Below are 22,627 nucleotides of genomic sequence, written 5' to 3'. Positions count from 1 at the left end.
CGTGAGACCATTACTCCTCTTTCTGTCATCTGCTACCACTGAGAACAATCTAGATCCATCCTCTTTGGAACCCCCTTTCAGGTAATTGAAAGCAGCTATCAAACCCTCCCGCCCCCATTCTTCTTTTCCGCAGACTAAACAATCCCAGTTCTCTCAGCCTCTCCTCACAAGTCATGTGTTCCAGTCCCCTAATCATTTTTGTTGCCCTCCGCTGGTCGCTTTCCAATTTTCTCACATCCTTCTTGTAGTGTGGGGCCCAAAACTGGACACTACTCCAGATGAGGCCTCACCAATGTCGAATACAGGGGAATGATCACATCCCTCAACCTGCTGGCAATGCCCCTACTTATACAGCCCAAAATTCCATTGGCCTTTTTGGCAACAAGGGCACACTGTTGACTTATATCTAGCTTCTCGTACGCTGTAACCCCTAAGTCCTTTTCTGCAGAACTGCTGCCTAGCCATTCGGTCCCTTGTCTGTAGCGGTGCATGGGATTCTTCCGTCCTAAGTGCAGGACTCTGCACTTGCCCTTGTTGAACCTCATCAGATTTCTTTTGGCCCAATCCTCTAATTTGTCTAGGTCCCTCTGTATCCTATCCCTACCCTCCAGCGTATCTCTCTCTCCTCCCAGTGACTCCTTGCAATGTCATCTGCAAACTTGCTGAGGGTGCAATCCAAACCATACTCCAGATCATTAAAGAAGATATTTAACAAAACCGGCCCCAAGACCGACCCTTGGGGCACTCCGCTTAATACCGGCTGCCAACTAGACATGCAGCCATTGATCACTACCTGTTGAGCCCAACAATCTAGCCAGCTTTCTATACACCTTACAGTCCATTCATCCAGCCCATACTTTAACTTGCTGGCAAGAATACTGTGGGAGACCGTGTCAAAAGCTTTGCTGAAGTCAAGGAATAACACGTCCACTGCTTTCCCCTCATCCACAGAACCCGTTATCTCGTCACAGAAGGCAATTAGATTAGTCAGGCATGACTTGCCCTTGGTGAATCCATGCTGGACTGTTCCTGATCACTTTCCTCTCCTCTAAGTGCTTCAGAATTGATTCCTTGCGGACCTGCTCCATGATTTTTCCAGGGACTAAGGTAAGGCTGACTGGCCTGTCGTTCCCCGGATTCTCCTCCTTCCCTTTTTTTTAAAGATGGGCACCACATTAGCCTTTTTCCAGATGTCCGGGACCTCCCCCGATTGCCATGAGTTTTCAAAGAAAATGGCCAAGGGCTCTGCAATCACATCTGCCAACTCCTTTAGCACTCTCGGATGCAGCACATCCGGCCCCATGGACTTGTGTTAAATGATCACACAAGCGGTCCACTTCCTGGACAGTACTGTGCTAATAAGCGATTGTCACAACCTCCACTATACCGGAAACCTACTGACCACTATACTTTCCTGCATGCCTCCAGCTTTCAGCCAGACCATATCACACGATCCGTTGTCTACAGCCAAGCTCTAAGATGCAACTGCATTTGCTCCAATCCCTCAGACAGAGACAAACACCTACAGGATCTCTACCAAGCATTCTTAAAACTACAGTACCCACCTGGTGAAATTAAGCAACAGATTGACAGAACCAGAAGGGTATCCAGAAGTCACCTACTACAGGACAGGCCCAACAAAGAAAGTAACAGTACGCCTCTAGCCGTGACCTACAGCCCCCAACTAAAACTTCTCCAGTGCATCGTCGAGGATCTACAAGCTATCCTGAAGGACGACCCATCACTCTCACAGATCTTGGGAGACAGACCCAGTCCTCACTTACAAATAGCCCCCCAACCTGAAGCAAATACTCTCCAGCAACCACACAACAAAAACACTAACCCAGGAACCTATCCTTGCAACGAAGCCCAATGCCAACTCTGTCCACGTATTTATTCAAGGGACACCATCATAGGACCTAATCACATCAGCCATTCCATCAGGGGCTCGTTCACCTGCACATTTTTATTATGTGATATATGCCATCAGGTGCCAGCAATGCGCCTCTGCCATGTACATTGGCCAAACGCAAAAGAATAAATGGACACAAATCTGATATCAGGAATCATAACATTCAAAAAAATGGTAGAAGACTTCAACCTCTGTGACCACCTCTGTGGCATCAGTAAAAGATTTAAGGGTGGCAATTTTGCAACAGAAAAGCTTCAAAAACAGACTTCAATGAAAAACTGCTGAGCTTGAATTAATATGCAAACTAGATACCATTAACTTGGGTTTAAATAGAGACTGGGAGTGTCTGGGTCATTACACATATTGAATGTATTTCCTCACACCTTGTCAACTGTCTAAATGGGCCATCTTGATTGATTATCACTACAAAAGTTTTTTTCCCCTGCTGATAATAGCTCATCTTAATTAATTAGCCTCTTACAGTTTGTATGGCAACTTCCACCTTCTGTGTGTGTGTATCTATATCTATTTTTACTATATGTTCCATTCTATGCATCCAATGAAGTAGGCTATAGCCCATGAAAGCTTATGCTCTAATAAATTTGTTAGTCTCTAAGGTGCCACAAATACTCCTGTTCTTTTTGCGGATACAGACTCACATGGCTGCTACTCTGAAACATTTTGTTGCTTTAGTTTATACCAAGCACAATACCAGCAAAAGTACTTTTATGCCTCTATAACTAAATCAATATGTTTCAGAGTAGCAGCCGTGTTAGTCTGTATTCGCAAAAAGAAAAGGAGTACTTGTGGCACCTTAGAGACTAACAAATTTATTAGAGCATAAGCTTTCGTGAGCTACAGCTCACTTCATCGGATGCATGCTTATGCTCTAATAAATTTGTTAGTCTCTAAGGTGCCACGGGTACTCCTTTTCTTTTTACATCAATATGGTGGCTTCTGGTAGTATCCAAGTGTCATAAGATATCAAGTCCCTAACTAATAGTGCTATATCAGCAAAAGTTTCTGTTATAGACATGGCCTATGATCAATAATGAAGTGTTTTCAAACAAATGAGAACTTCACTACCTTTATGTTTGGGAACAGCAAACAAGACAAGATTCTAGTTTTATAACCTCTTTTCATATTCTCTTTCATATCAACAACTCACTGCAGTTTTCCTACACTCTCCATAAAGTATCAGAATTTATCTAAGTTCAGTTTGTGGATCTGTTACAGATCTAGGCTCATTTCCAGCTCTGAACAGGCTTCCTGTGTGGCTTTTAGCAAGCCACTCAATTTTTTGTAAAAAGAAAAGGAGTACTTGTGGCACCTTAGAGACTAACAAATTTATTTGAGCATAAACTTTCGTGTAGCTCCCGAAAGCTTATGCTCAAATAAATTTGTTAGTCTAAGGTGCCACAAGTACTCCTTTTCTTTTTGTGAATACAGACTAACACGACTGCTACTCTGAAACCTGTCAAGTTTGTGTGCCCTAGTTTCCCAGCTGTAAAATTGGGATAGTAATGCTTCTTCTCTGCAAAGCTTTGTGTCTCATCTGTTTATACTGCAAGCTCCTTAGGAGAGGCACTGTCCAGTGCCAACCATAATGGAGCCTTGATTTCTCCTTGTGCCTCTATGCACTATTATAGTACAAAAAATAATTACAAGAGACACCGATAGCAACCCCCATTATTAAGGCTGTTTAACGCTTACCATTATAACCCCCATGCTCAGTTGCTTAAGCATAAACAGTAGTCAGGACACAGTGCATTAGTGTCCTGGCAAATTTTGCTGCCACATGGCATAGTCTATTCATGAGTAAATCCTATTCCATGAGTTGGTGATCAGGTCAGTCAGTGCCAAGCATCACTTGTGCAGCCTTCCTGCTCTGGATTTCTCAACTTACTTAATTTATAAGATGCCACAGGAGCCACAAGAGTCCTGAAGGACTGGAACGTCTTTGTCCCATATAGATCAATCTGGAGTTAAGAGATAAGAATGAACGTCCAAATAGTCCCATGCCTGATTCTCTCTTAGCACAGGTTTCAGAGTAGCAGCCGTGTTAGTCTGTATTCGCAAAAAGAAGAGTACCGGTGGCACCTTAGAGACTAACAAATTTATTAGAGCATAAGCTTTCGTGAGCTACAGCTCACTTCATCGGATGCATTTCTTAGCACAGTGGATCTTGTACCTTTCAACAACTGCTCCAGTTTAGTAAATTACAGAAAAACCTCAGCTGTGCAAATCAACGCTCTCCACTTCTCATGCCATTGTGGATGCAAGTCTTACCTGATGGTGGGGCAGTCCACTCAGGTTAGAATGCCCACAGCTAAATATGAAGCAGGCAGAAAGGTAACGCACAAAAGGTCACACATGGAGATACCACTGTTGACACAAGGGAGAAGAAGCCGAGTGTTCCAATAACAAACGCGCAAAGCACTAGATTTTGTGAAACAGGGTGTTAGTACACTGCATTCAATACTATTCTCCCTCACTCTGTTTAACAGCAGGCACATACACCTATCTTGGTATAGTCACTAAACACCAGATCACTACAGTGCATTATGGGAACTCAATCTGTTTCCCATAGTTCATTTAATTTAGGACATTTCTGACATCTAAATACTATGTGTTCTGCTAGATATCTCTATAACATATCATAGCTTAAACCTTGCAAAGACTACAAGGCAGCATGCAAGTGAGCAAACACTTCAGTGTCACTATAAACTAATCACATTTCTGGCACTGGATATATCATTGACACATCCTAATAACACAGGCCAACGCTTATTTTCTTCATTACCTTACCTGCTATGCCATGACTTTTGTTATACATGTCAATGTCACTAAGAGACTAATATGCAGTGCAAAACTCTAGCAAGTGTCTTAAAACTTGAAGTGGGGGAGGGAGGTTAAATATCTATTTTAATTAAACTTATGTTTAGTTAAGGAAACACAGTGAAGGTCACTGTAATGGATAATATGAAATCTACAATAAAATGACAGACTATAATCAGCGAGTTCAGGGAACTGGCAATGGGAAACCAAAACGAAAGTTCACGAGGCCATGGATATTAAGAAACAGCAGTGTTGACAACTGATCATAGGCCCTGTAGAACGCTGTGGAATTCCAGCCATATTTTTTTGAAAGGGCTGTCACAAATTTTAGCTAATGATACTTTATGAACTGTGCTAAAAATATATATTAGTTTCCAAAAACTATTTTTCTTTTCAGAATGGAAAATTCAAAAAAGATATTTCCTCTCTCTCTCTTTCATTAAACACTATTAAAGGACAAAAAACAAAAAAAGGTTGTCCACGCCACTTTCCCTCTACCTTCTTCAAGCAATGTCTCAGCAGTGGTGCTGGAACAATTTTTATAGGCGGGGTGCTGAAGGTAGAAATCATGTATTTGGGTGGAGAGTAAAAGTATATGTATTAATGAGGCATATTGGGGCAGTGATGAAAGAGGTCAGAGTGAAAGTTGCATGAACATCATAACTGAGCATTTCCTAGTTTTGCTCAACTCAATTTAAGTTGGAAGTAGGCAATTCTCAACAGTTGATAAGAAGAAGTGTAAGTCACTTTTGTAGTGTTAATGAGGCCAATGTAAACAAGGTGGCCCATTTCAAACAGTTGACACAAAGGTGTGAGTATTTAGCAAGGGAAATTGAATTGAACTGAATGGCTCCTTAGCACTGATCCCCAACTTGGTAAAGCAACTCCCATCTTTTCATATGCTGTGAATTTATGCCTCCCTACCGTATGTTCCCCTCCATACATCAGATGAAGTGGGTTTTAGCCCATGAAAGCTTATGCCCAAATACATTTGTTAGTCTCTAAAGTGCCACAAGGACTCCTCATTTTTTTTTGCTAATACAGACTAACACGGCTACCACTCTAAAGTTGTGAGGAAACTCCCCAGGCATCCCTTGGTCTTTTATTAGGGGGTGTGGTCTGGTTTGGATAAAATAAAAAGCCAATTCAGAGCTTTCCCCAAAACTTAAATTGAACTCAATCTGAACTGGTTTTGGTGTTTTAAAATAAAATTTATTTTTCTCTTTCTAAAAATTCAGTCCTATTTTCTCATGTCTCTGCATTTGCTTGGTTCCATCTAGCAGAACCAAAAGAAAGTGAGAAAGGGTGTCTTGTAATATTTCTAACCTGACTAGGAAGAAATAGTAGAAATTTCACAAGAAAGGCTTTTCTTCCGCTACCCATTTTGCAGGCTCAATAGATTTAGATGAAATTCAAATAAAGCGGAGACTTTTGTATAAACATCTGTAAATTGAATAATTCTTTCTAGGATCTTATACTGATGCCCCTTTCCATAGGATCTGAGCAACTTCCAGGATGCTATTGTTTCTAATCACACCCACTTTGTCTCTCTAATATCTCTTATCTATTATTTAAGTTCAGAAAGTGTGTTCAGCACTATATAAACCACACAGGAAAACACTGCCCGTACCCCAAGAAGTTTACAATTTAAATAGTTTAAGGTGTTTTTTTTTTTTTAAGCAAACCACTATCATTCACCCTTCTCCCTGAGCTGACTCAGGGTATGCAGAGAGGCATGGTACTACAGAGGTTACAGCCAGCGTATGCACATTACAAGTTCAGGAAATCAATAAAACCCTTTTCTTTTGCCTATGTTCTCTCTATGATCCTGTCTGCTGGATTACTTTACACAATGGCTGGTTCAGTTATTTGTTATTTTAACTGAAAAAGAAAGAAAAGGGAAAGAAAAATTCTTGATGTAAAGGATCACTGTTGCGAGCTACTGAATATTTACAGGTTTCAGAGTAGCAGCCGTGTTAGTCTGTATTCGCAAAAAGAAAAGGAGTACTTGTGGCACCTTAGAGACTAACAAATTTATTAGAGCATAAGCTTTCGTGAGCCCGATGAAGTGAGCTGTAGCTCACGAAAGCTTATGCTCTAATAAATTTGTTAGTCTCTAAGGTGCCACAAGTACTCCTTTTCTTTTTACTGAATATTTAGTGGTGGTATTATAGGTGCCTATAAGCACACATTAATCCAAGCCATGCATCTTGGCTGAAAATACTAGGAAAGGTCAACTTAAAATTCACGGGCTTTTTTTTTTTGGCTGCAAATAAACATATGTAATTTCACATGCCATAGACCAAATTTTGGCTTGTCTGGCCCCACTAACTGCAATGTCAACTGTGTTATGAAGGATATGTGGATCAGCAGAGCATCAGGGCTTTTAGTCATACCAAAACTCAATAGGGTGGATACTGTGGAAAGTATATGCCTATATGTTGGGGGAGTGCAGGTTTGTTATCTCATTATGAACCCATGGAAGTTATGGCTTATATATTATATATATATATTATATATATATATATACATATACATATACACACACACACACACACACACACACACACACAGAGTTTACATATCTTCCTTCATTAGCACTTCTGTTTAATTAGGGAAGTCATTCCTTTTCTTTAGCCCTCACCTTACTAAGTAAGGCCAGGAGGGGATTCCATTCCATATGCATATTTTTTAGTTTCCAAAATTTCTTTAAAATGGACAATGTTGGCATTGCCAAGGACAGAGCCAATATTACCTAGACATAGAGGTCTGACTGACTGATAACTCACCCAATTATAATTTTCAAAGGCTCATTCCAAGGTGGTACTGTTCTGTTTGCAGCAATCACCTAGTTTATCTCTATTCCAAACTCTCTCTACTCTCACTTTTTCTTCCATATATAAACCAGTGTTGTGTTACTGTCATCCATGCCTTTATCACTTCAGGATCCAACTAGGGAAATATAACCTAAATGGAGCTACTATAAGGTGAATGCACAACTGGTTGGAAAACCATTCCCGGAGAGTAGTTATCAGTGGTTCATGGTCAAGCTGGAAGGACATATCCAGTGGGGTCCCACAGGGATTGATCATGGGTCCAGTTCTGTTCAGTATCTTCATCAATGATTTAGATAACAGCATAGAGAGTTTTTGGATAATACCAAATTGGGAGAGGTTGCAAGTGCTTTGGAGGATAGGATTAAAATTCAAAATGATTGTTCAAACAGGAGAAATGATCTGAAATAAATAGGATGAAACTCAATACGGACAAACACAACATACTCCACTTAGGAAGGATCAATTTGCACACATACAAAATGGGAAATAAATGCCCAGGAAGGAGAACCGTGGAAAGGGATGAGAGTGTTATAGTGGATCACAAGCTAAATATGAATCTGCCAAAAAGCAAATATCTTTCTGGAATGCATTAGCAGAAATGTTGTAAGCAAAACACGAGAAGTCATTCTTCAGCTCTACTCTGTGATAAGGCTTCAGCGGGAGAATTGTGTCCAGATCTGGGCGCCACATTTCAACAAAAGATTCGGACAGAAGTGGACAAACTGAAGAAAGTCCAGAGGAGAGCAACAAAAATGATTAAAGGTCTAGAAAACATGACCGATGAGGAAAGGAAAAAATTGGGTTTGTTTAGTCTGGAGAGGAGAAGACTGAGAGGGGACATGATAACAGTTTTCAAGTGTGTAAAAGGTTGTTACAAAGAGGAGGTCAAAAAATTGTTTTTCTTAACCTCTGAGGATAGAACAAGAAGCAATGGGCTTAAATTGCAGCAAAGGCAGTTTAGGATGGACACTGGAAAAAACTTCCTAACTGTGAGGGTAGTTAAACACTAGAATAAATTGCTTATGGAAGTTGCAGAATCTCTCTCATAGGAGCTTTTTAAGAACAGTTTAGACAAACTCCTGTCAGGAATGGTCTAATTATTATGGAGTCCTGCCTTGAGTGCAGGGGACTGGACTAGATGATCTCTCAAGGTCCGTTCTTGTCCTACACTTCTACGATTCCCTTGCAATGTATTCTACATAGGGCCATCCCTTAACATTATTAGGAAGCTTGAACTGGTGCAGAATATGGTGAGTGGAGCAGCTTGTCAGGATGAAAATACAATGATGCTGTACAATCCACATTGCCTGCTATTGGCTTCTGGGAGAAATTTATGGTCTTGATCATTGCAGATTTAAAGGAACAAGTGGCCTGTGACCTGCCTCCTTGAGAGACCACTTCTTTCCCAATGCAATTGTCATAACCATACAGCTTAGGGTAGCCTAGAATTCCTTCCTTACCTGTAAGGGGTTAAGAAGCTCAAATAACCTGGTTGGCACCTGACCAAAAGGACCAATGGGGAAAGAAGATACTTTAAAATCTTGGGGGGTGGGAGGGAGGCTGTTTTGTGTGTTCTCTTGGGAAGCAGAAAAGCATCAGGTCAGAAAACTCCTTTTCCTATAAACCATCCTAAAAGTCTCACATATTACAAAAAATGTAAGTAAAAGCCAGGCAAGGCATGTTAGATTATCTTTTGTTCTGCTTGTGAATTTTTCCTTTGCTGGAGGGAGGTTTATTCCTGTTTTTTTATAACTTTGAAACTAAGCCTAAAAGAAGTTCTGTGTTTTTGAATCTTTTGTTACCCTGTAAAGTTATTTTCCATCCTGATTTTACAGAGGTGATGCTTACCTTTTTTTTTTTTTTAAATAAAATCCTTCTTTTAAGAACCTGACTGATTTCTCCTAAGACCCAGGGGTTTGGGTCTGTGATCACTTTGTAACCAATTGGTTAGGATATTATTTTCAAGCCTCCCCAGGAAAGGGGGTTTAAGGGTTTGGGGGGATATTTTGGGGGAATAGAAACTCCAAGTGGTCCTTTCCCTGTTTCTTTGTTAAATCACTTGGTGGTGGCAGCATATCCTCCAAGGGCAAAGAATTTGTGCCTTGGGGAAGTTTTAACCTAAGCTGGTAGAAATAAGCTTAGGGGATCTTTCATGCAGGTCCCCACATCTGTACCCTAGAGTTCAGAGTCGGGAGGGAACCCTGACAGCAACACTGCCATGGCCACATCCAGCAGAAGACTTAAATTGGACCTGGTTGGTTTATATGAGCTATGACAGCACTTTGACTTTTGGAACAGAGTTGAGAGAATAAATCCCAAGCAGCCTGAATCAGCTGATCTTCAGGGAAATCAGCAAGGCTCATTTGTTTTTCCAGCCCTGTGTGGAGGGGTGGAACATAGAGGCAACGAGACAAGATCTCAGGCAGAATGAGATATTGGTCTGTTTAGTTAGTTTGATTGTAAGTGACTTTGTTAAAGAGTTAGGGTGATTATCCTGGCTTTTGTTTTGTACAGTGTTGCAGGCGGTTTTAATTGACAATGTCTTAAGCTATGGATTGGCACATTTTTGTTTTTAGAACTTAAAATGAACAAATATCAGTTTTAATATTAAAGGGCTAGATCCCAACCCAAGGTTAAGTCACCTATGAGCCACCCGAGGGATGCAAAGGGACTGAACGCTGCCCCTAAAAAGGGTTAATTGGGGAGTCCCTAATCACAGGGAAATCAACTGGCAGAACAGTCCCCACAGGACCCTTCCAGCCAGCATAATAGCAGCTTGGTGGCTGCTCTAACTTATGACAGCAGCTAGCCTAAGAATCAAGGGGCTGTTTGCACCCACCTTTGTCTTTCCCTCCCACCTCCCACTCAAGTTGCACTGAGCATGAGATAAATACAACTTAGGATCTACCTTTAAGATAATGCTATATACTTAGGTGGAAATGTGCAACTTGGAGTTCCATTTTAATGCAGTACAGAAGACTTTTTTCATTCAAATGAACAGCTCCATAAGGCACATAAAATAATTCTTAATCTCTTTAACCTGAAATGCCCCTGAGTTAACACAATTACCATAAATCTGTTATCTTTAAATGCAATCAACAAACACTGTAGACCTGAGGAGTACACCAATAGCCTATAGCAAGTTCTGCAGCTGGTTTCTTTCTTGCTCTGTGTCAGAAAGATATTTGCCTAAAGTCACAGATGCTCGTGTTTAAAACTGCAGCATATTGTACTTTACATTTCATTACATGACACAAGTATACTTATATTTATTTCCCTTAACTTTTAAGTGGTGCATTGCTATTAAGTTGTCTCAATGGATTATATTACGATGTAGACAGCTTGAATCTGTCAATGAAAAATGTAGGGAGGAGAGGTGTGAAACGAAAAGTCCTCCCCAGTACTTCAGCGTAACGAAACACAGCGAGAAGATCGTTGACTTGGTGCTTTGTTGTGTCTAAATATATGAGACCATATAGCACATTTCATTCCACGCTATAAATGTCAAAGGTTTTATCATCTTTTTTTAAATCTTCACTGAAGCAGAATCTTGCTTGTGTAACAGCAACAGCTTCTTTGGAATTCTAGGATACAGCTGGATACTCGGATGTACTGCACCACTCAGGTAGTAGATGCTCTGAGAGCTTTGTTTTTCTATAAGCTACTAACCTTGCACATAAAAGCTACAGAAAATACAACTACTAAATGCAATCTGTCCCAGATGAAGTCCACCTTTGACAGAGTCCCTGGCTTCATATGATTTTACACAGCACCAGGTAGCATCATTCCTATTCAATGGAAAAATTTTTAGGAGAACTACAGAATGCTGCATTGCTATTTTCACCCAAGGACGTCAGTACTTTACAAACATCAATTAAGCCTCAGCACTCCTGAAAAATTAATTACAGAAGGCATTATATCCATTTGCAGAAATTATACAAAGAGTCTAATTCAGACTTGTTAAACTCTGACTTCGGTGGAGCTGTGTAAGTGACTTTCCTGAACTCAAACTCCAAATCTGATGGAATTAGAAAGATCTCAGGAGTTTGATTCCCAGCTATACAACAATCATGTCTTTGCTGCAGTGGCCCAGAGAGAAAGGAATTCACACCCTCAAAATCCCGTTGGCCCCCCAATCTCCTTACTTTAAAAAAGAAAAAAAATCTATAGCATTCCCCTCCCTGCCATGCACATCCCACCCCAAGGGGTTACTGTTATCACTGAAATGCCCTCTGTTCTTTTTTCTTCCTTCTGCTGTTTTATTATGAAATCACTGTAAGCACCCAGAACCACATTAGCAGGGGCACATTAAGAATTTCAGTACAGTTATACCTTTTCCCCCATAAACATTTACCATCAAGTATTCTGATACTACAGTGACGGAGCAGACTTCAAGGACAGAAAGGACTATTATGATCACCTAGTCCAGTAGTGTCCAAATTTTTCAACCAGAGGGTTAATCATCATTCAGAAAGGTCAAATGGCCATAAGTAAATATTTTAATTTTTTTCCCCAAGTCAAGGCAACATTAGTCAGCATGCTCTCCTAGGCCTCCCAAAGCCTCACCACAACGCTGATATTAGAGCAGCCAGCACCAGGTTCGACATACTTGATCTAATCCGATCTGCATAAACACAGGCCATAGAACTTCATCCAGTAATTCCTGCTGTAGTCCAATAATTTGCAGATGAACTAGAACAAATCTTTCGGAAAGCCATCCAATCTTGCTTTAAATACTCCAAGCAACTGAGAATTTGCCACATGCCTAGCTAAGCTGTTGCAATGGTTAACTACCCTCACTGTTAAAAATGGACATTTTATTTCCTGTTTAAATTTGCCTAACTTCAATGACAATATCACCCCCATTGCAGTGCTCTGAGGCCATGGAACAGAGAACAAGGTTTTTAGGTCTTTGGGCAGCTCCCAAATATATAGGAGAGCTGCCATCTATGCAAACAAACAGTCTACTCCTTTGGAGGTTTGGGGCCTACAGGAAAACGAAGATTTTGTTTGTGTTGATATTATGAATTATTCCAATTATAAAATATCATTTGGAAAAGCATATTACCAAGCTAACTTAATACCACTTAGTTATGTGCATGTTAAAAATCAGTCAGTTGTAGTCAAGATACAGTATTACTTTGGGAGAAGGCAGTATACATTTTCATCTAACTTTATGTTGCAAGCCACCTTTAGTTCCCACATTGCGATATCCAACCATAGCCCTGAACACCACATGATTAACGACAAATAACAGATGGCTCCAAATCAGAATGCCAAATCCCCCTAACATTGTTAAAACTTGTCTTCACATCAAAATTTTATGGTTCAGTCTCATCTTTAGTTAAGAATGAACAAAATTTGCTAAAAACAATGTTGTATATTTAACTTTTGAGGACTCTTAATGACTAGACTCCCATTCTTACCACATCTCTCTCACACACATGGCTTATTGTCCAAACTCATCCCTCTTCTTGGGGTTTGGACTTTATTTACAATTTAAGTAATCAAGCCTTATGATAGTGCTGTATTTACAAATATAAACCTTAATTTTACAGTTCACTCCCAAGCTGTTCTTAGGGTTTCTCTTAGCAGTACCTCCTCAGATGATAGCTTTAGAGGAAATAGCTTTTATACTCCTGAGTTAGAATTCATATGGCCCACTTTAGTTGCTATTGTGAGTCTCTGAACCCGGTAACAGGGGCCTAAAGCCTGACAGACACCTGACTCCCTGGTACCTTAGCTGTCTCTGGTGACTGCAATTGTATCCAAAATCACCCTATCTAATCCATGCATACAGCCAATGTCCGAAAATAAATTTCGGCAGTTAAAAAAAAAAAAAAAACACCACACATGTAAACCAAATAGCCAACCAACATCAAATTTTCCAGAACCAGAAATACAGTACCTGTTTTCCTTAAATGATCTCCCAATCCCTCTGCCATCTGAAAACTTTTCAAAAATCCCTGAACATACAACACACACACACACACAACTCACCCCACCCTCCCTAAAAAAGCAAACAGATTCCCATTCTTTTAATTCCAACCCCCTGTCCATGGACCAAAAGTAGCACTCAAAACCATAATGCCTTACCAACTTCTGTTACATAGGATTTTCCTTCTGAAGGCAGAGGGATATACTGGTTAGAGAAGAAGCTGCCTCCATATCCCAGGATGAAGCCTTGGAGTTTGGTGTCTGGACTTAGCCGAAGGTATTTCATGCAAATGGTATCATCAGTTGTGTTAATCTGGACTTTCAGGTTTTGTCTTTTAACTGGGGGAGAAAGAAAAAGAAGAGATGAGGAGTTATCTTCTCATTCACTAAGAGAATATCAGAATAAAGGGAGCTCAACACCCTAGTGATAGACAACAGATGTTTAAAGGAGCTGTCTCCTTGAAATCTAGCTCATTTTAAAAAGCGAACTAAACGTCATTTCAGGGACTGCACTTGCCTTTGAGCCCCCTGCCAACTTTTGTGAGAGTTTTACACTCACATTTTTCTTTGAAATGCTCTCTCTCCTTCATGCAAGTCTTTCAAACAGCAACAAACAACAATGAGATTTTGTCTACACAGCACCTGGGAGTGTGCCTCCCAGCCTGGGTAGACAGACATATGCTAACGCTTCTTGAACTAGTTATGTGAAAAATAGCACTGTGGTGACATGGGCTAGCTGCCAGAGTATAAGCCCACCAGACCCTCAGCATCTGTATTTGGGTGGCTATCCTTTGCTGCCACCCATGCTGCAATGACCACACTGCTATTTTTGGCACGCTAGTTCAACCAGACCTAACGCAATTCTGTCTACCCAGGCTGAAAGGCATGCTCCCTGCTTCAGCGTAGACATGCCCTAAAACTCATTACATGCCAACTGCTGTGAAATGCATAAAGTAAACTAAAAAAAAATCCTTTATTTTCAATAATTCTAGGTATCACCTGTAACAACCATAGATGAAAAATTTCCAACGGAAGTACATAAGTGTGATTTTTAAGTTCACTGTATTTCTTTAACAATGCATGGGAATACAATACAACTGTTTGGGGAAAAGAATAACTACATCCAGTTGAAATTACAGTCAGCTATTGCTGTTGGGGTTTTTTGTTTGTTTGTGGTTTTATGTTAATGTAAACAAAATGTAATTTTCTAGTCAGGCCTGCACATCAGAACTAACGTGCTTATATTGGCCAAAATACCAGGAGATTTTTTTTAAACTTTTTTTTATTCTTTCCTGGGGAACAGAACAAGAAACATCTTGAATATCCATACAATACAACAATTTATAGCAGCATAGATCATCATGTTATCGCCATAACATTATGACCTTTATAACAGAACAAGCAATTTCATAGATTTCAGAGTAGCAGCCGTGTTAGTCTGTATTCGCAAAAAGAAAAGGAGTACCCGTGGCACCTTAGAGACTAACAAATTTATTAGAGCATAAGCTTTCGTGAGCTACAGCTCACTTCATCGGATGCATTTCGATGATAATGCATCGGAATGCATCCGATGAAGTGAGCTGTAGCTCACGAAAGCTTATGCTCTAATAAATTTGTTAGTCTCTAAGGTGCCACGGGTATTCAATTTTATAGACAATCAGTACGTTTCTATCATGGTGTGAGATAGCGGGGGTAATGTTTCAATTCTCAGTACGTACCATTCCAGTTCACACTTCATAGTTACGCTTGTTATATTTCCATTAATTCTAATCCCCATGTTCAGAAATGGGGTAGGCCCCTCTCCCAAAATTATGAGACTGCCTTAAAAATACATGTTGGATTTTTATTTACCTTTTGGTTTCTGAGCCCTTGGGCTGTACTCAAGGAACATTTTCAAAGATTATCTGCAACCATGGGGGTTAAAAAAAAAAAACTTACTTAAAAATAAACAAAAGCAGAGATTCTCATGAAATCACTTCCTTCCAGGGGCTAGAGAGTCAAGGAAAAAAAAACCCCAAACACAAATATTGCTAGACTTGCAATAATAGTGTGAGAGTTTGCAACACTGTATTTCTCCTTCCACTAAAAGGACAACCATGTGCTTTCAGCCTGACTGACATATTTTAGATTCTGGAAAAAGCACAGACACAAACAAAACCTCCTTGAGAGAGCACTGTGTGTATTTTCTCTGAACAGGTGGCAGCTTCTCTGAAAACAAAATGATTGCAGTCTCTGAAATCAGGCAGATTTCTTAGAAATGTAAAGGTGCAGTACACAGAAAATGAAGACACCGCCCAAAGGCCTTTCGGGTCAATAAGCCATCTAAGGTAGACGGTTTGCCCCCCTTCCAGTACTGAAGCAAAACCAGTCATGGTTTTGTCCACTATCAGACAAGGGATGCTATTTTGAAGAGCACACCAGCCCACTCCTGCCAGCATCACATACACTGTATCCAAAGTCATGCTTGTGGAGGGATGCACTCTTCAATATGGCTTCCCCCATGCAGTGTGACCCTGCACACACCATGTCATGCTGGCAAGGGGAGGCCCATGCCATCCCTGGAAGTCCTGGAATATCCAGTATTCTTGGGATGTGGCAGTGGAAGAGAGACATTCCAGACCAGAATCTCCAAGACTGATTATCTTAAGGAAAGCAGATCATAGCAGCAACAATCAAGCCTCTCCATTTTCCAGTCTCTCCTGCACCCCAAAGCTCCATTAAAGGAAGTGTGAGGCTGCAGTAGAACATCCCAGTCTGGATCTTTGCCTGAATTTCCACCTCCTAATCTGCAAAAGTCAAGACGACTACAAGAGCTGATCATCCTAAGCATCATACTTTTCACATACACACCCTTTTTTTTTCTTTTCGGTCTTATTTTTTAGTAGCTTGGAGATGTCCAGGCCTTTTCTATGTATTTATTTAAGTTGTGAAACTGTGGCTGTGTACTTGCATGTATGTTTGAGCACCGAAAGACCCCATGTGCAAAATGCTAGAAAGAGACGGTCCCCAGGTTTAAACAACTGTAATTATGGTTTCATAAAAGACATTTAATAAAGTGTGTTCTGTATCTTGAGACTCAGACTGTCATCTGTAATTTTTGGTAAATAAGAATTCTTAAAATTATTCTTATGAAGAGTTTTCTATTAAAGTCTGTGTGATAACATCTCTGTGTGAGTTTGGTGAGGGGTAAAGAATTAACCTTCATACCGGAATTGAAGTCTAAGAGGGAATCTTTATCATTGGCTCTGATGTTATAGTTCAGACATTAGATAACCTGATTTCAGTATTAAGCTTCTTAAGCAGACACAAATGATAAATTCACTTGATTTTGGTGAAATTTTGTGGTTGGGATTTATACCCAAATAGACAATTTCTTAGACTCGTCTTTAGAATTTATATAAGGATTGATTATATTTTGGTATTCATCTGATAATTGAAGTTCAAGGCAATATTGAGATTAATTTGCTTAATTTGATTCTGATTTGAGAGAGTATTTTATTCTTAGTAATTCCTTAGCCCTGGTGATAAACTAAAATAAAATAAAATCAAGAAAACATAAGCGTTTTAGTCAAATTTATGAAGAAGAAACTCTACAGAATTGAGGACCAGGGGTGGATACCAACTGGTAAACCTAGAAGCCTGACCAGTTTCCCTTAATAAATCCATGGTTTTCTTATTGGGATGGCGGAGATGGGAGCATCACAAACGTTCTCAGATAAAAGTACTGGCATAGCAGGGCCCTCTAGGGGGAATGGACAAGAATAATTCTGCTTTTGCTTTAGACTTAGTGCTTTGCTACATATCATGATCTACTGCATTAACTGATAATGTCATTACTATTGGAACAGAGGTTTTCTAGGGTCAACCCCTGGACTGAGTAATTAGGTCCATCCACACCAAATCGGTCTCATACTGTTAGAATTATTTGTCATTCAAGTACAAACATAGTCAGAGCCAACTTTCCCATTCTTCGTAATATCACCCTATATGGCTAGCACTCATATAAACATTCACATAGCCTATTAAACAGTGCTGAATGAATAGCATGAGTCACAGAAGCCTGCATGCTATTACCACATGACAGGTGTGCGTTTTACTCTCCTAGAAAATTCCCCTATCATGTAACAATTACAATGAAATCAATCCCTTGATCTCACTGTGGCGGGAAGAAAGCCTTAAAATAGACGAGCACAATCAATTGGGCTTTCTTCAGTTTTAAATCAGAACCAAAATATACTTTACTCAATTACTGCAATCTTTCTGCTTCCAATACACAGCCTCTCTTAGTACCACACACCATCAAGTGAGAAGAGTAAAACGAACAACGCACAGATTAAGTATTTATTTATTTATTTATTGCTTATTAGCAAAGTACCTTAATTTCATCTTGCAGTCTTTTTTTCTATCCAAATCAGATTTTTTTTCTGGTATTTAATTTGTATTAACCACTAGGTAACCAATATGTGATCCTGCTGAATAGAGCAAAAAGATCACAGCACTCAAACACCCTGGGTTTTTTTTTTTCTGTTTAAAATGTACAGAAATGAGTACATTTGAATAGTGCTACATACAACTGAATACTCAAGAGTACACTTCAAACTCAGAGAATAAAGATGATCCCAAACCAGGTAGGAGTATTCATTTGCACCAGCCTTCCTTTGCCTGGTGCCTAGCAGAGATAACTACCTAATTAACCAGGAAATATTTGTACCATCACATGTAGGGACTGAAATCCAGTTTCAAAGTGATGTTTATTTCATGTCTCTACATGAATGGTAGGAATTCTATCAGAAGCTAAGGAAATTTCAGCTTATATGGTAAAGGGGCTTGAAGAGGATATCAACTGAAGTTTACATGTGTGGGACCCTGAAGTATTCTGAATACGAACTGAGGCTGAAAGCTGGGCAAGTGGAAGTTTGAGGTTCATGCTCCATAACTAACTGATTTTTCTGAGTCACCTCCCTATTTATCAGCAACTACTTCCAAAGAAAGAACACAGCATTACTGTGAGATTATTTTATCACATGCACTTATTCCAACTGTAGCATTTCCACCGCATCTAGAGTCAGGAAAACCTATTAACATTTTACCAGATGTTAGTTATGAGAAGAATAACGATCAAAGAGTCAGCTTATTGTTATACTCCCATTTCACTTCTGCCACAACAAAAGGTCAGCTTTTCTTCATGAACACTGAATAATTTGTCTCAACATGGCTTAACTTCCACTTAATGCCATCATCTTCACTTTTCTTCATATACATTATAATAAATAAACCATAAGTGAAGCTAGTTCATATAATGAAATATTAATTATATTTAATAAAAAGAAGAAGAGTACTTGTGGCACCTTAGAGACTAACAAATTTATTAGAGCATAAGTTTTCATCAGCTACAGCTTACTTCACTGGAAGTGAGCTGTAGCTCACGAAAGCTTATGCTCTAATAAATTTGTTAGTCTCTAAGGTGCCACAAGTACTCCTTTTCTTTTTGCGAATACAGACTAACACGGCTGCTACTCTGAAACCTATATTTAATAACACATTCTTGTAAATAGTACACTGGCATTTCTCATAGTGAATTTGAGTTTACATTATATAAGCCAGAGAACAAACTACAGTGTTTTCAACCCACACAAGAATACCAATAGACTGGAAATCAGTGAACTGAGCAGAGACACTGAATAATTACCACACAGAAACTGCTTCTAATAGAGGGAGAGAGGCAAAGTGAGCAACGGACAGCCACAGAAGAATCACCTAAGGTAAATGTTGCCCAGCTGGCAGTGTTGGAGTGGTTCTCCAAGTGTCCCCTGCTGCTTTCCAGTAAGACCTAGCAGGGAGCCTTTGACCTGGCTGCATATGTGGGACCAGCATAGTATATTGAGGAACAAAATGGCCATGCCAGTTGCTGAGTAAAAGGCAGCATTTTTGGGTTCCGCACCTCTCCAGCTACTGGCAAATTTAGTCTAGAATCCCAGTGAAACCTTAGCTTTTGGTGGCGTACTCTTGCCTTTTCCTCACTTGCATTAGCCTTTGGCATGTATTAGTAAAAATCTGACCCTCCGTCGACAGACACAAATGCTATGTCTTTTACATTGAGATAATCATTAAAGGAAAGGTTCTCAGACCCATATCTACCTGTGAAATATAATCCTTCTGTTCTCACTTGCCAAAAAAATTCAAATATTCACTGCAGTGGAAGATTATCAGTGGCTAAAAACAACTTGACATACAGTGAAAAGAATATCTTAACTAAAACTCTATCATAAAAGAAAATTTCTCCACATGTGATATTTGAAAACATTTTGGGGAGAGAATTCCCCATCCACAAGGTTAGGACCTTTGAAAGGACAGTCCAATAAAAACAACTGTATGTTAAAGGAACAGCTTAGTGGAAAGCCTGTACAGCCCAAAAGAGTCTGACGATGCCACCTGGAAGCACCATTTTTTTTGGCTAGTTGACAGAAATAAGCAGTCAGGAACAGGCAGCAGGAGCCAAGAGCAAGCAAGGAATATAAAACTCTTCAAATGCTTATCTGTAAGTGTTTCTAAATGATGCACACATCTTTAAACTTTGAAAATTACTATTACAATCAAACATGTAATGTGCACTTGGACACACAGATGCCACAAACTTTGAGGTGACCTGTAGCAAGTTCTAGGAGGGCAGGGATTCTAGGGATTCTAGGAGGGCAGAGACACATGGGATTCCTCCCTCTTGTTAATCCATGGAGTAGGTAGTTCCTTGAAGGCAGAGAAGATCCTGAAGCAGACTCCTTGTTCCTTCTTTACCCTTGCCTTCTCCCATTCTTAAAGCTCTCTCTACTAGTTGATATTCAGCTGTTAGAATAAGAGAGGCCCAATTTTCCATTTCAACACAGCACACTAATCTGATTGGGACAGAAATTGAAAGTACTAAAATCTGTCTTCTTCTGGTCACACATCTATTTCATTACACCGATACAGATACCTTTCAACATACTTGCCTAGCTTTTTCTTTTGTGTGTGTGTGTGTGTGTGTGTGTGTGTGTGTGTCTAAAAGCAAAGTGCTGAACTGTGTGAAGATGAAGATTTAAATAAATTATACAAAATATGAGGTGACATCTTTCAAAATGCCATTATATACTATAAAGCCACATTTTGTGGTACTTGCTATATTTAGTCCTGGACTAGGGACAAACCAAACCAAACCCTTTTAGATTCACTGGCTTTGACAGTTTTACCTCAAATACAGTAAATACAGAGCTTGGCATTAAAAAGTCAGCATTTGCCAGTAATTACTACTCACTGGTATCTGAGATTACCACAGTTTTTCTCCATACTTAGACTAGGAAATACCTGTGGTAACTCTATGTGTAGCAATGGTTGGCACATGTTGACTTTTCACGACTTCTACTATACACAGTATTGAGAACCATAGGTCTACAAACACACACATACCCCATTACATTAGAAAGCTGGAATTCACATTTGTCTCTGGTCCTAGCAGCTTGTGGACTTTAAATCATATTCAGTTTAGTATCTTGCTTTTCTCCCCAATCTCTACTTCAATCTAATATGGTTATAAAGTTCTCAAGTAGTACATGAGATACAAACCAATGCTTAGTTTATACATCTGTGTGAAATTCTCCTAATGCAAAAGGCCTGTCTAATGCCTATCCACCACTTGAGTCCCATTTAAAGATCTAGCTTGCAGTCCTAAGTGGATTTAAGTGGGGTGCAGGCCTTCTGCATGAAGGTGAATTTCACCCTCTTGGAATATCTATAAATTTCAGTTTTTGATGCAATGAAGCATTAAACTCTAAGCAGACATTTAAGACTCACTGAATAATATATCAGAATTGAACTAAGTTACTGGGGGGGGGGGGAAGGGGGGAAGATCCCAATGGAATGAACTTGAGAAATGATATCTTGAGATCTTTTGTTACGGAAAACTAAGTACAAACAAACACTTTTGGGACCAGTGAATTTTTCCAAGCATTAGCCCAGGAAAATAATGATCTCTGGTAACTGAATGAATATTTATCACTCTTAAAAGCTTGCCAATTTTGTGTTAGATAAATATATAAAGATTATCTTAATATTTCCTATATTTTACTCTACTTGTCGGAGTTGATAATTAAAAAATTACATCTGCAGAGTGTAGGTATCCAAGAAATTATCTTAGGCACTTAGAAAACGTTTAAGGGTGATCACAGTAGGCTGAAACAATTAAATAAATCCACAGAAGTCAAATTAGAGGTGAATGCAAATGAATATAAACTATTAACTCTCCTGTGATGTTGCCTGCTCTTGTTTGAGCCTATCCAGACACTACAGACACACTTGTTGCTGCTGCCACTTATGAGATTTCAAACTTCTTTATACTAGACCCAGTAGTGGATGAATGTCAAACCATTTGGAATTTGGGTTCATCTCAGGCAAGAGTTCAAAAGTTAAGATATTGATCTTAATCTCTAGAATTTGAGAAGGAAACCTCCTGATACTTAGAGACTCCATGAAATTTTGAATGCTTTCTGCTTCTGATCTGGCTAGAAACACAGCAAGAATGGTTTCTTATAGTATTTCAGCTTTTTAGCTTTCCCAAGGATCTGGAAACAAACAAACACTGATGAAAGGAAAAATACTGAAAAAAAGTAACAATTCTGAACCTTCCAAAAAAGGTTTGATTTAGTTTGGTTCTAGCAAATGGAAAAGAATGAATTTGGGTGGTGGGGTTAATGGAATTTGAATTAACTATCTTGCTTGTGTCTACTCAGATCCAATTTGATATGTTTACTCTGTTGACCAAAACTGCCTCAACATAATCCACCACACCTTGCAGCATTCACTTGAGGGAAGGAGACCATTCATTCATTGGTAACTTTACCTTGGCACTGACAGCAGCAAACTTCAGGATTCTGTGCCAGACACCAGGAATCATCTGCAAACTCAAACTTATAAATCTTATTTTTAAGAATATATGTAACTTTGCAAGCTAACCTTTATAAGTTTTCTCTGGTCCCTTGCTTCACTGAAGAATCAGAGAAACCATTACGGTTGCAAGAATGTTACTGACTAGGGATGTGTGGAAAACAAAAATTCTGTTTTGCAAAAAACGTTG

The 22,627-nt window shown here is 39.5% G+C and overlaps 1 protein-coding gene across 22 annotated transcripts in view; it reads right to left on the bottom strand.

The window, feature by feature from the left end:
* Window positions 1–22,627, bottom strand: part of LOC119844474 (ABI family member 3 binding protein) — a 411,236-nt gene that overhangs the window by 249,564 nt on the left and 139,045 nt on the right. For all 22 annotated transcript variants that reach the window (XM_043511028.1, XM_043511059.1, XM_043511093.1 and 19 more), the window contains one exon: window positions 13,684–13,863. In XM_043511028.1, the coding sequence (XP_043366963.1) occupies window positions 13,684–13,863 (180 nt within the window). The remainder of the gene's footprint in view (window positions 1–13,683; window positions 13,864–22,627) is intronic.

This window comes from Dermochelys coriacea, chromosome 1 (genome assembly GCF_009764565.3).
Source record: "Dermochelys coriacea isolate rDerCor1 chromosome 1, rDerCor1.pri.v4, whole genome shotgun sequence".
In the NCBI taxonomy this organism is placed as follows: domain Eukaryota; kingdom Metazoa; phylum Chordata; order Testudines; family Dermochelyidae; genus Dermochelys; species Dermochelys coriacea.
The sequence above is the reverse complement of the archived record's forward strand: the minus strand, read 5'-3'. Positions and strand labels throughout refer to the sequence as shown.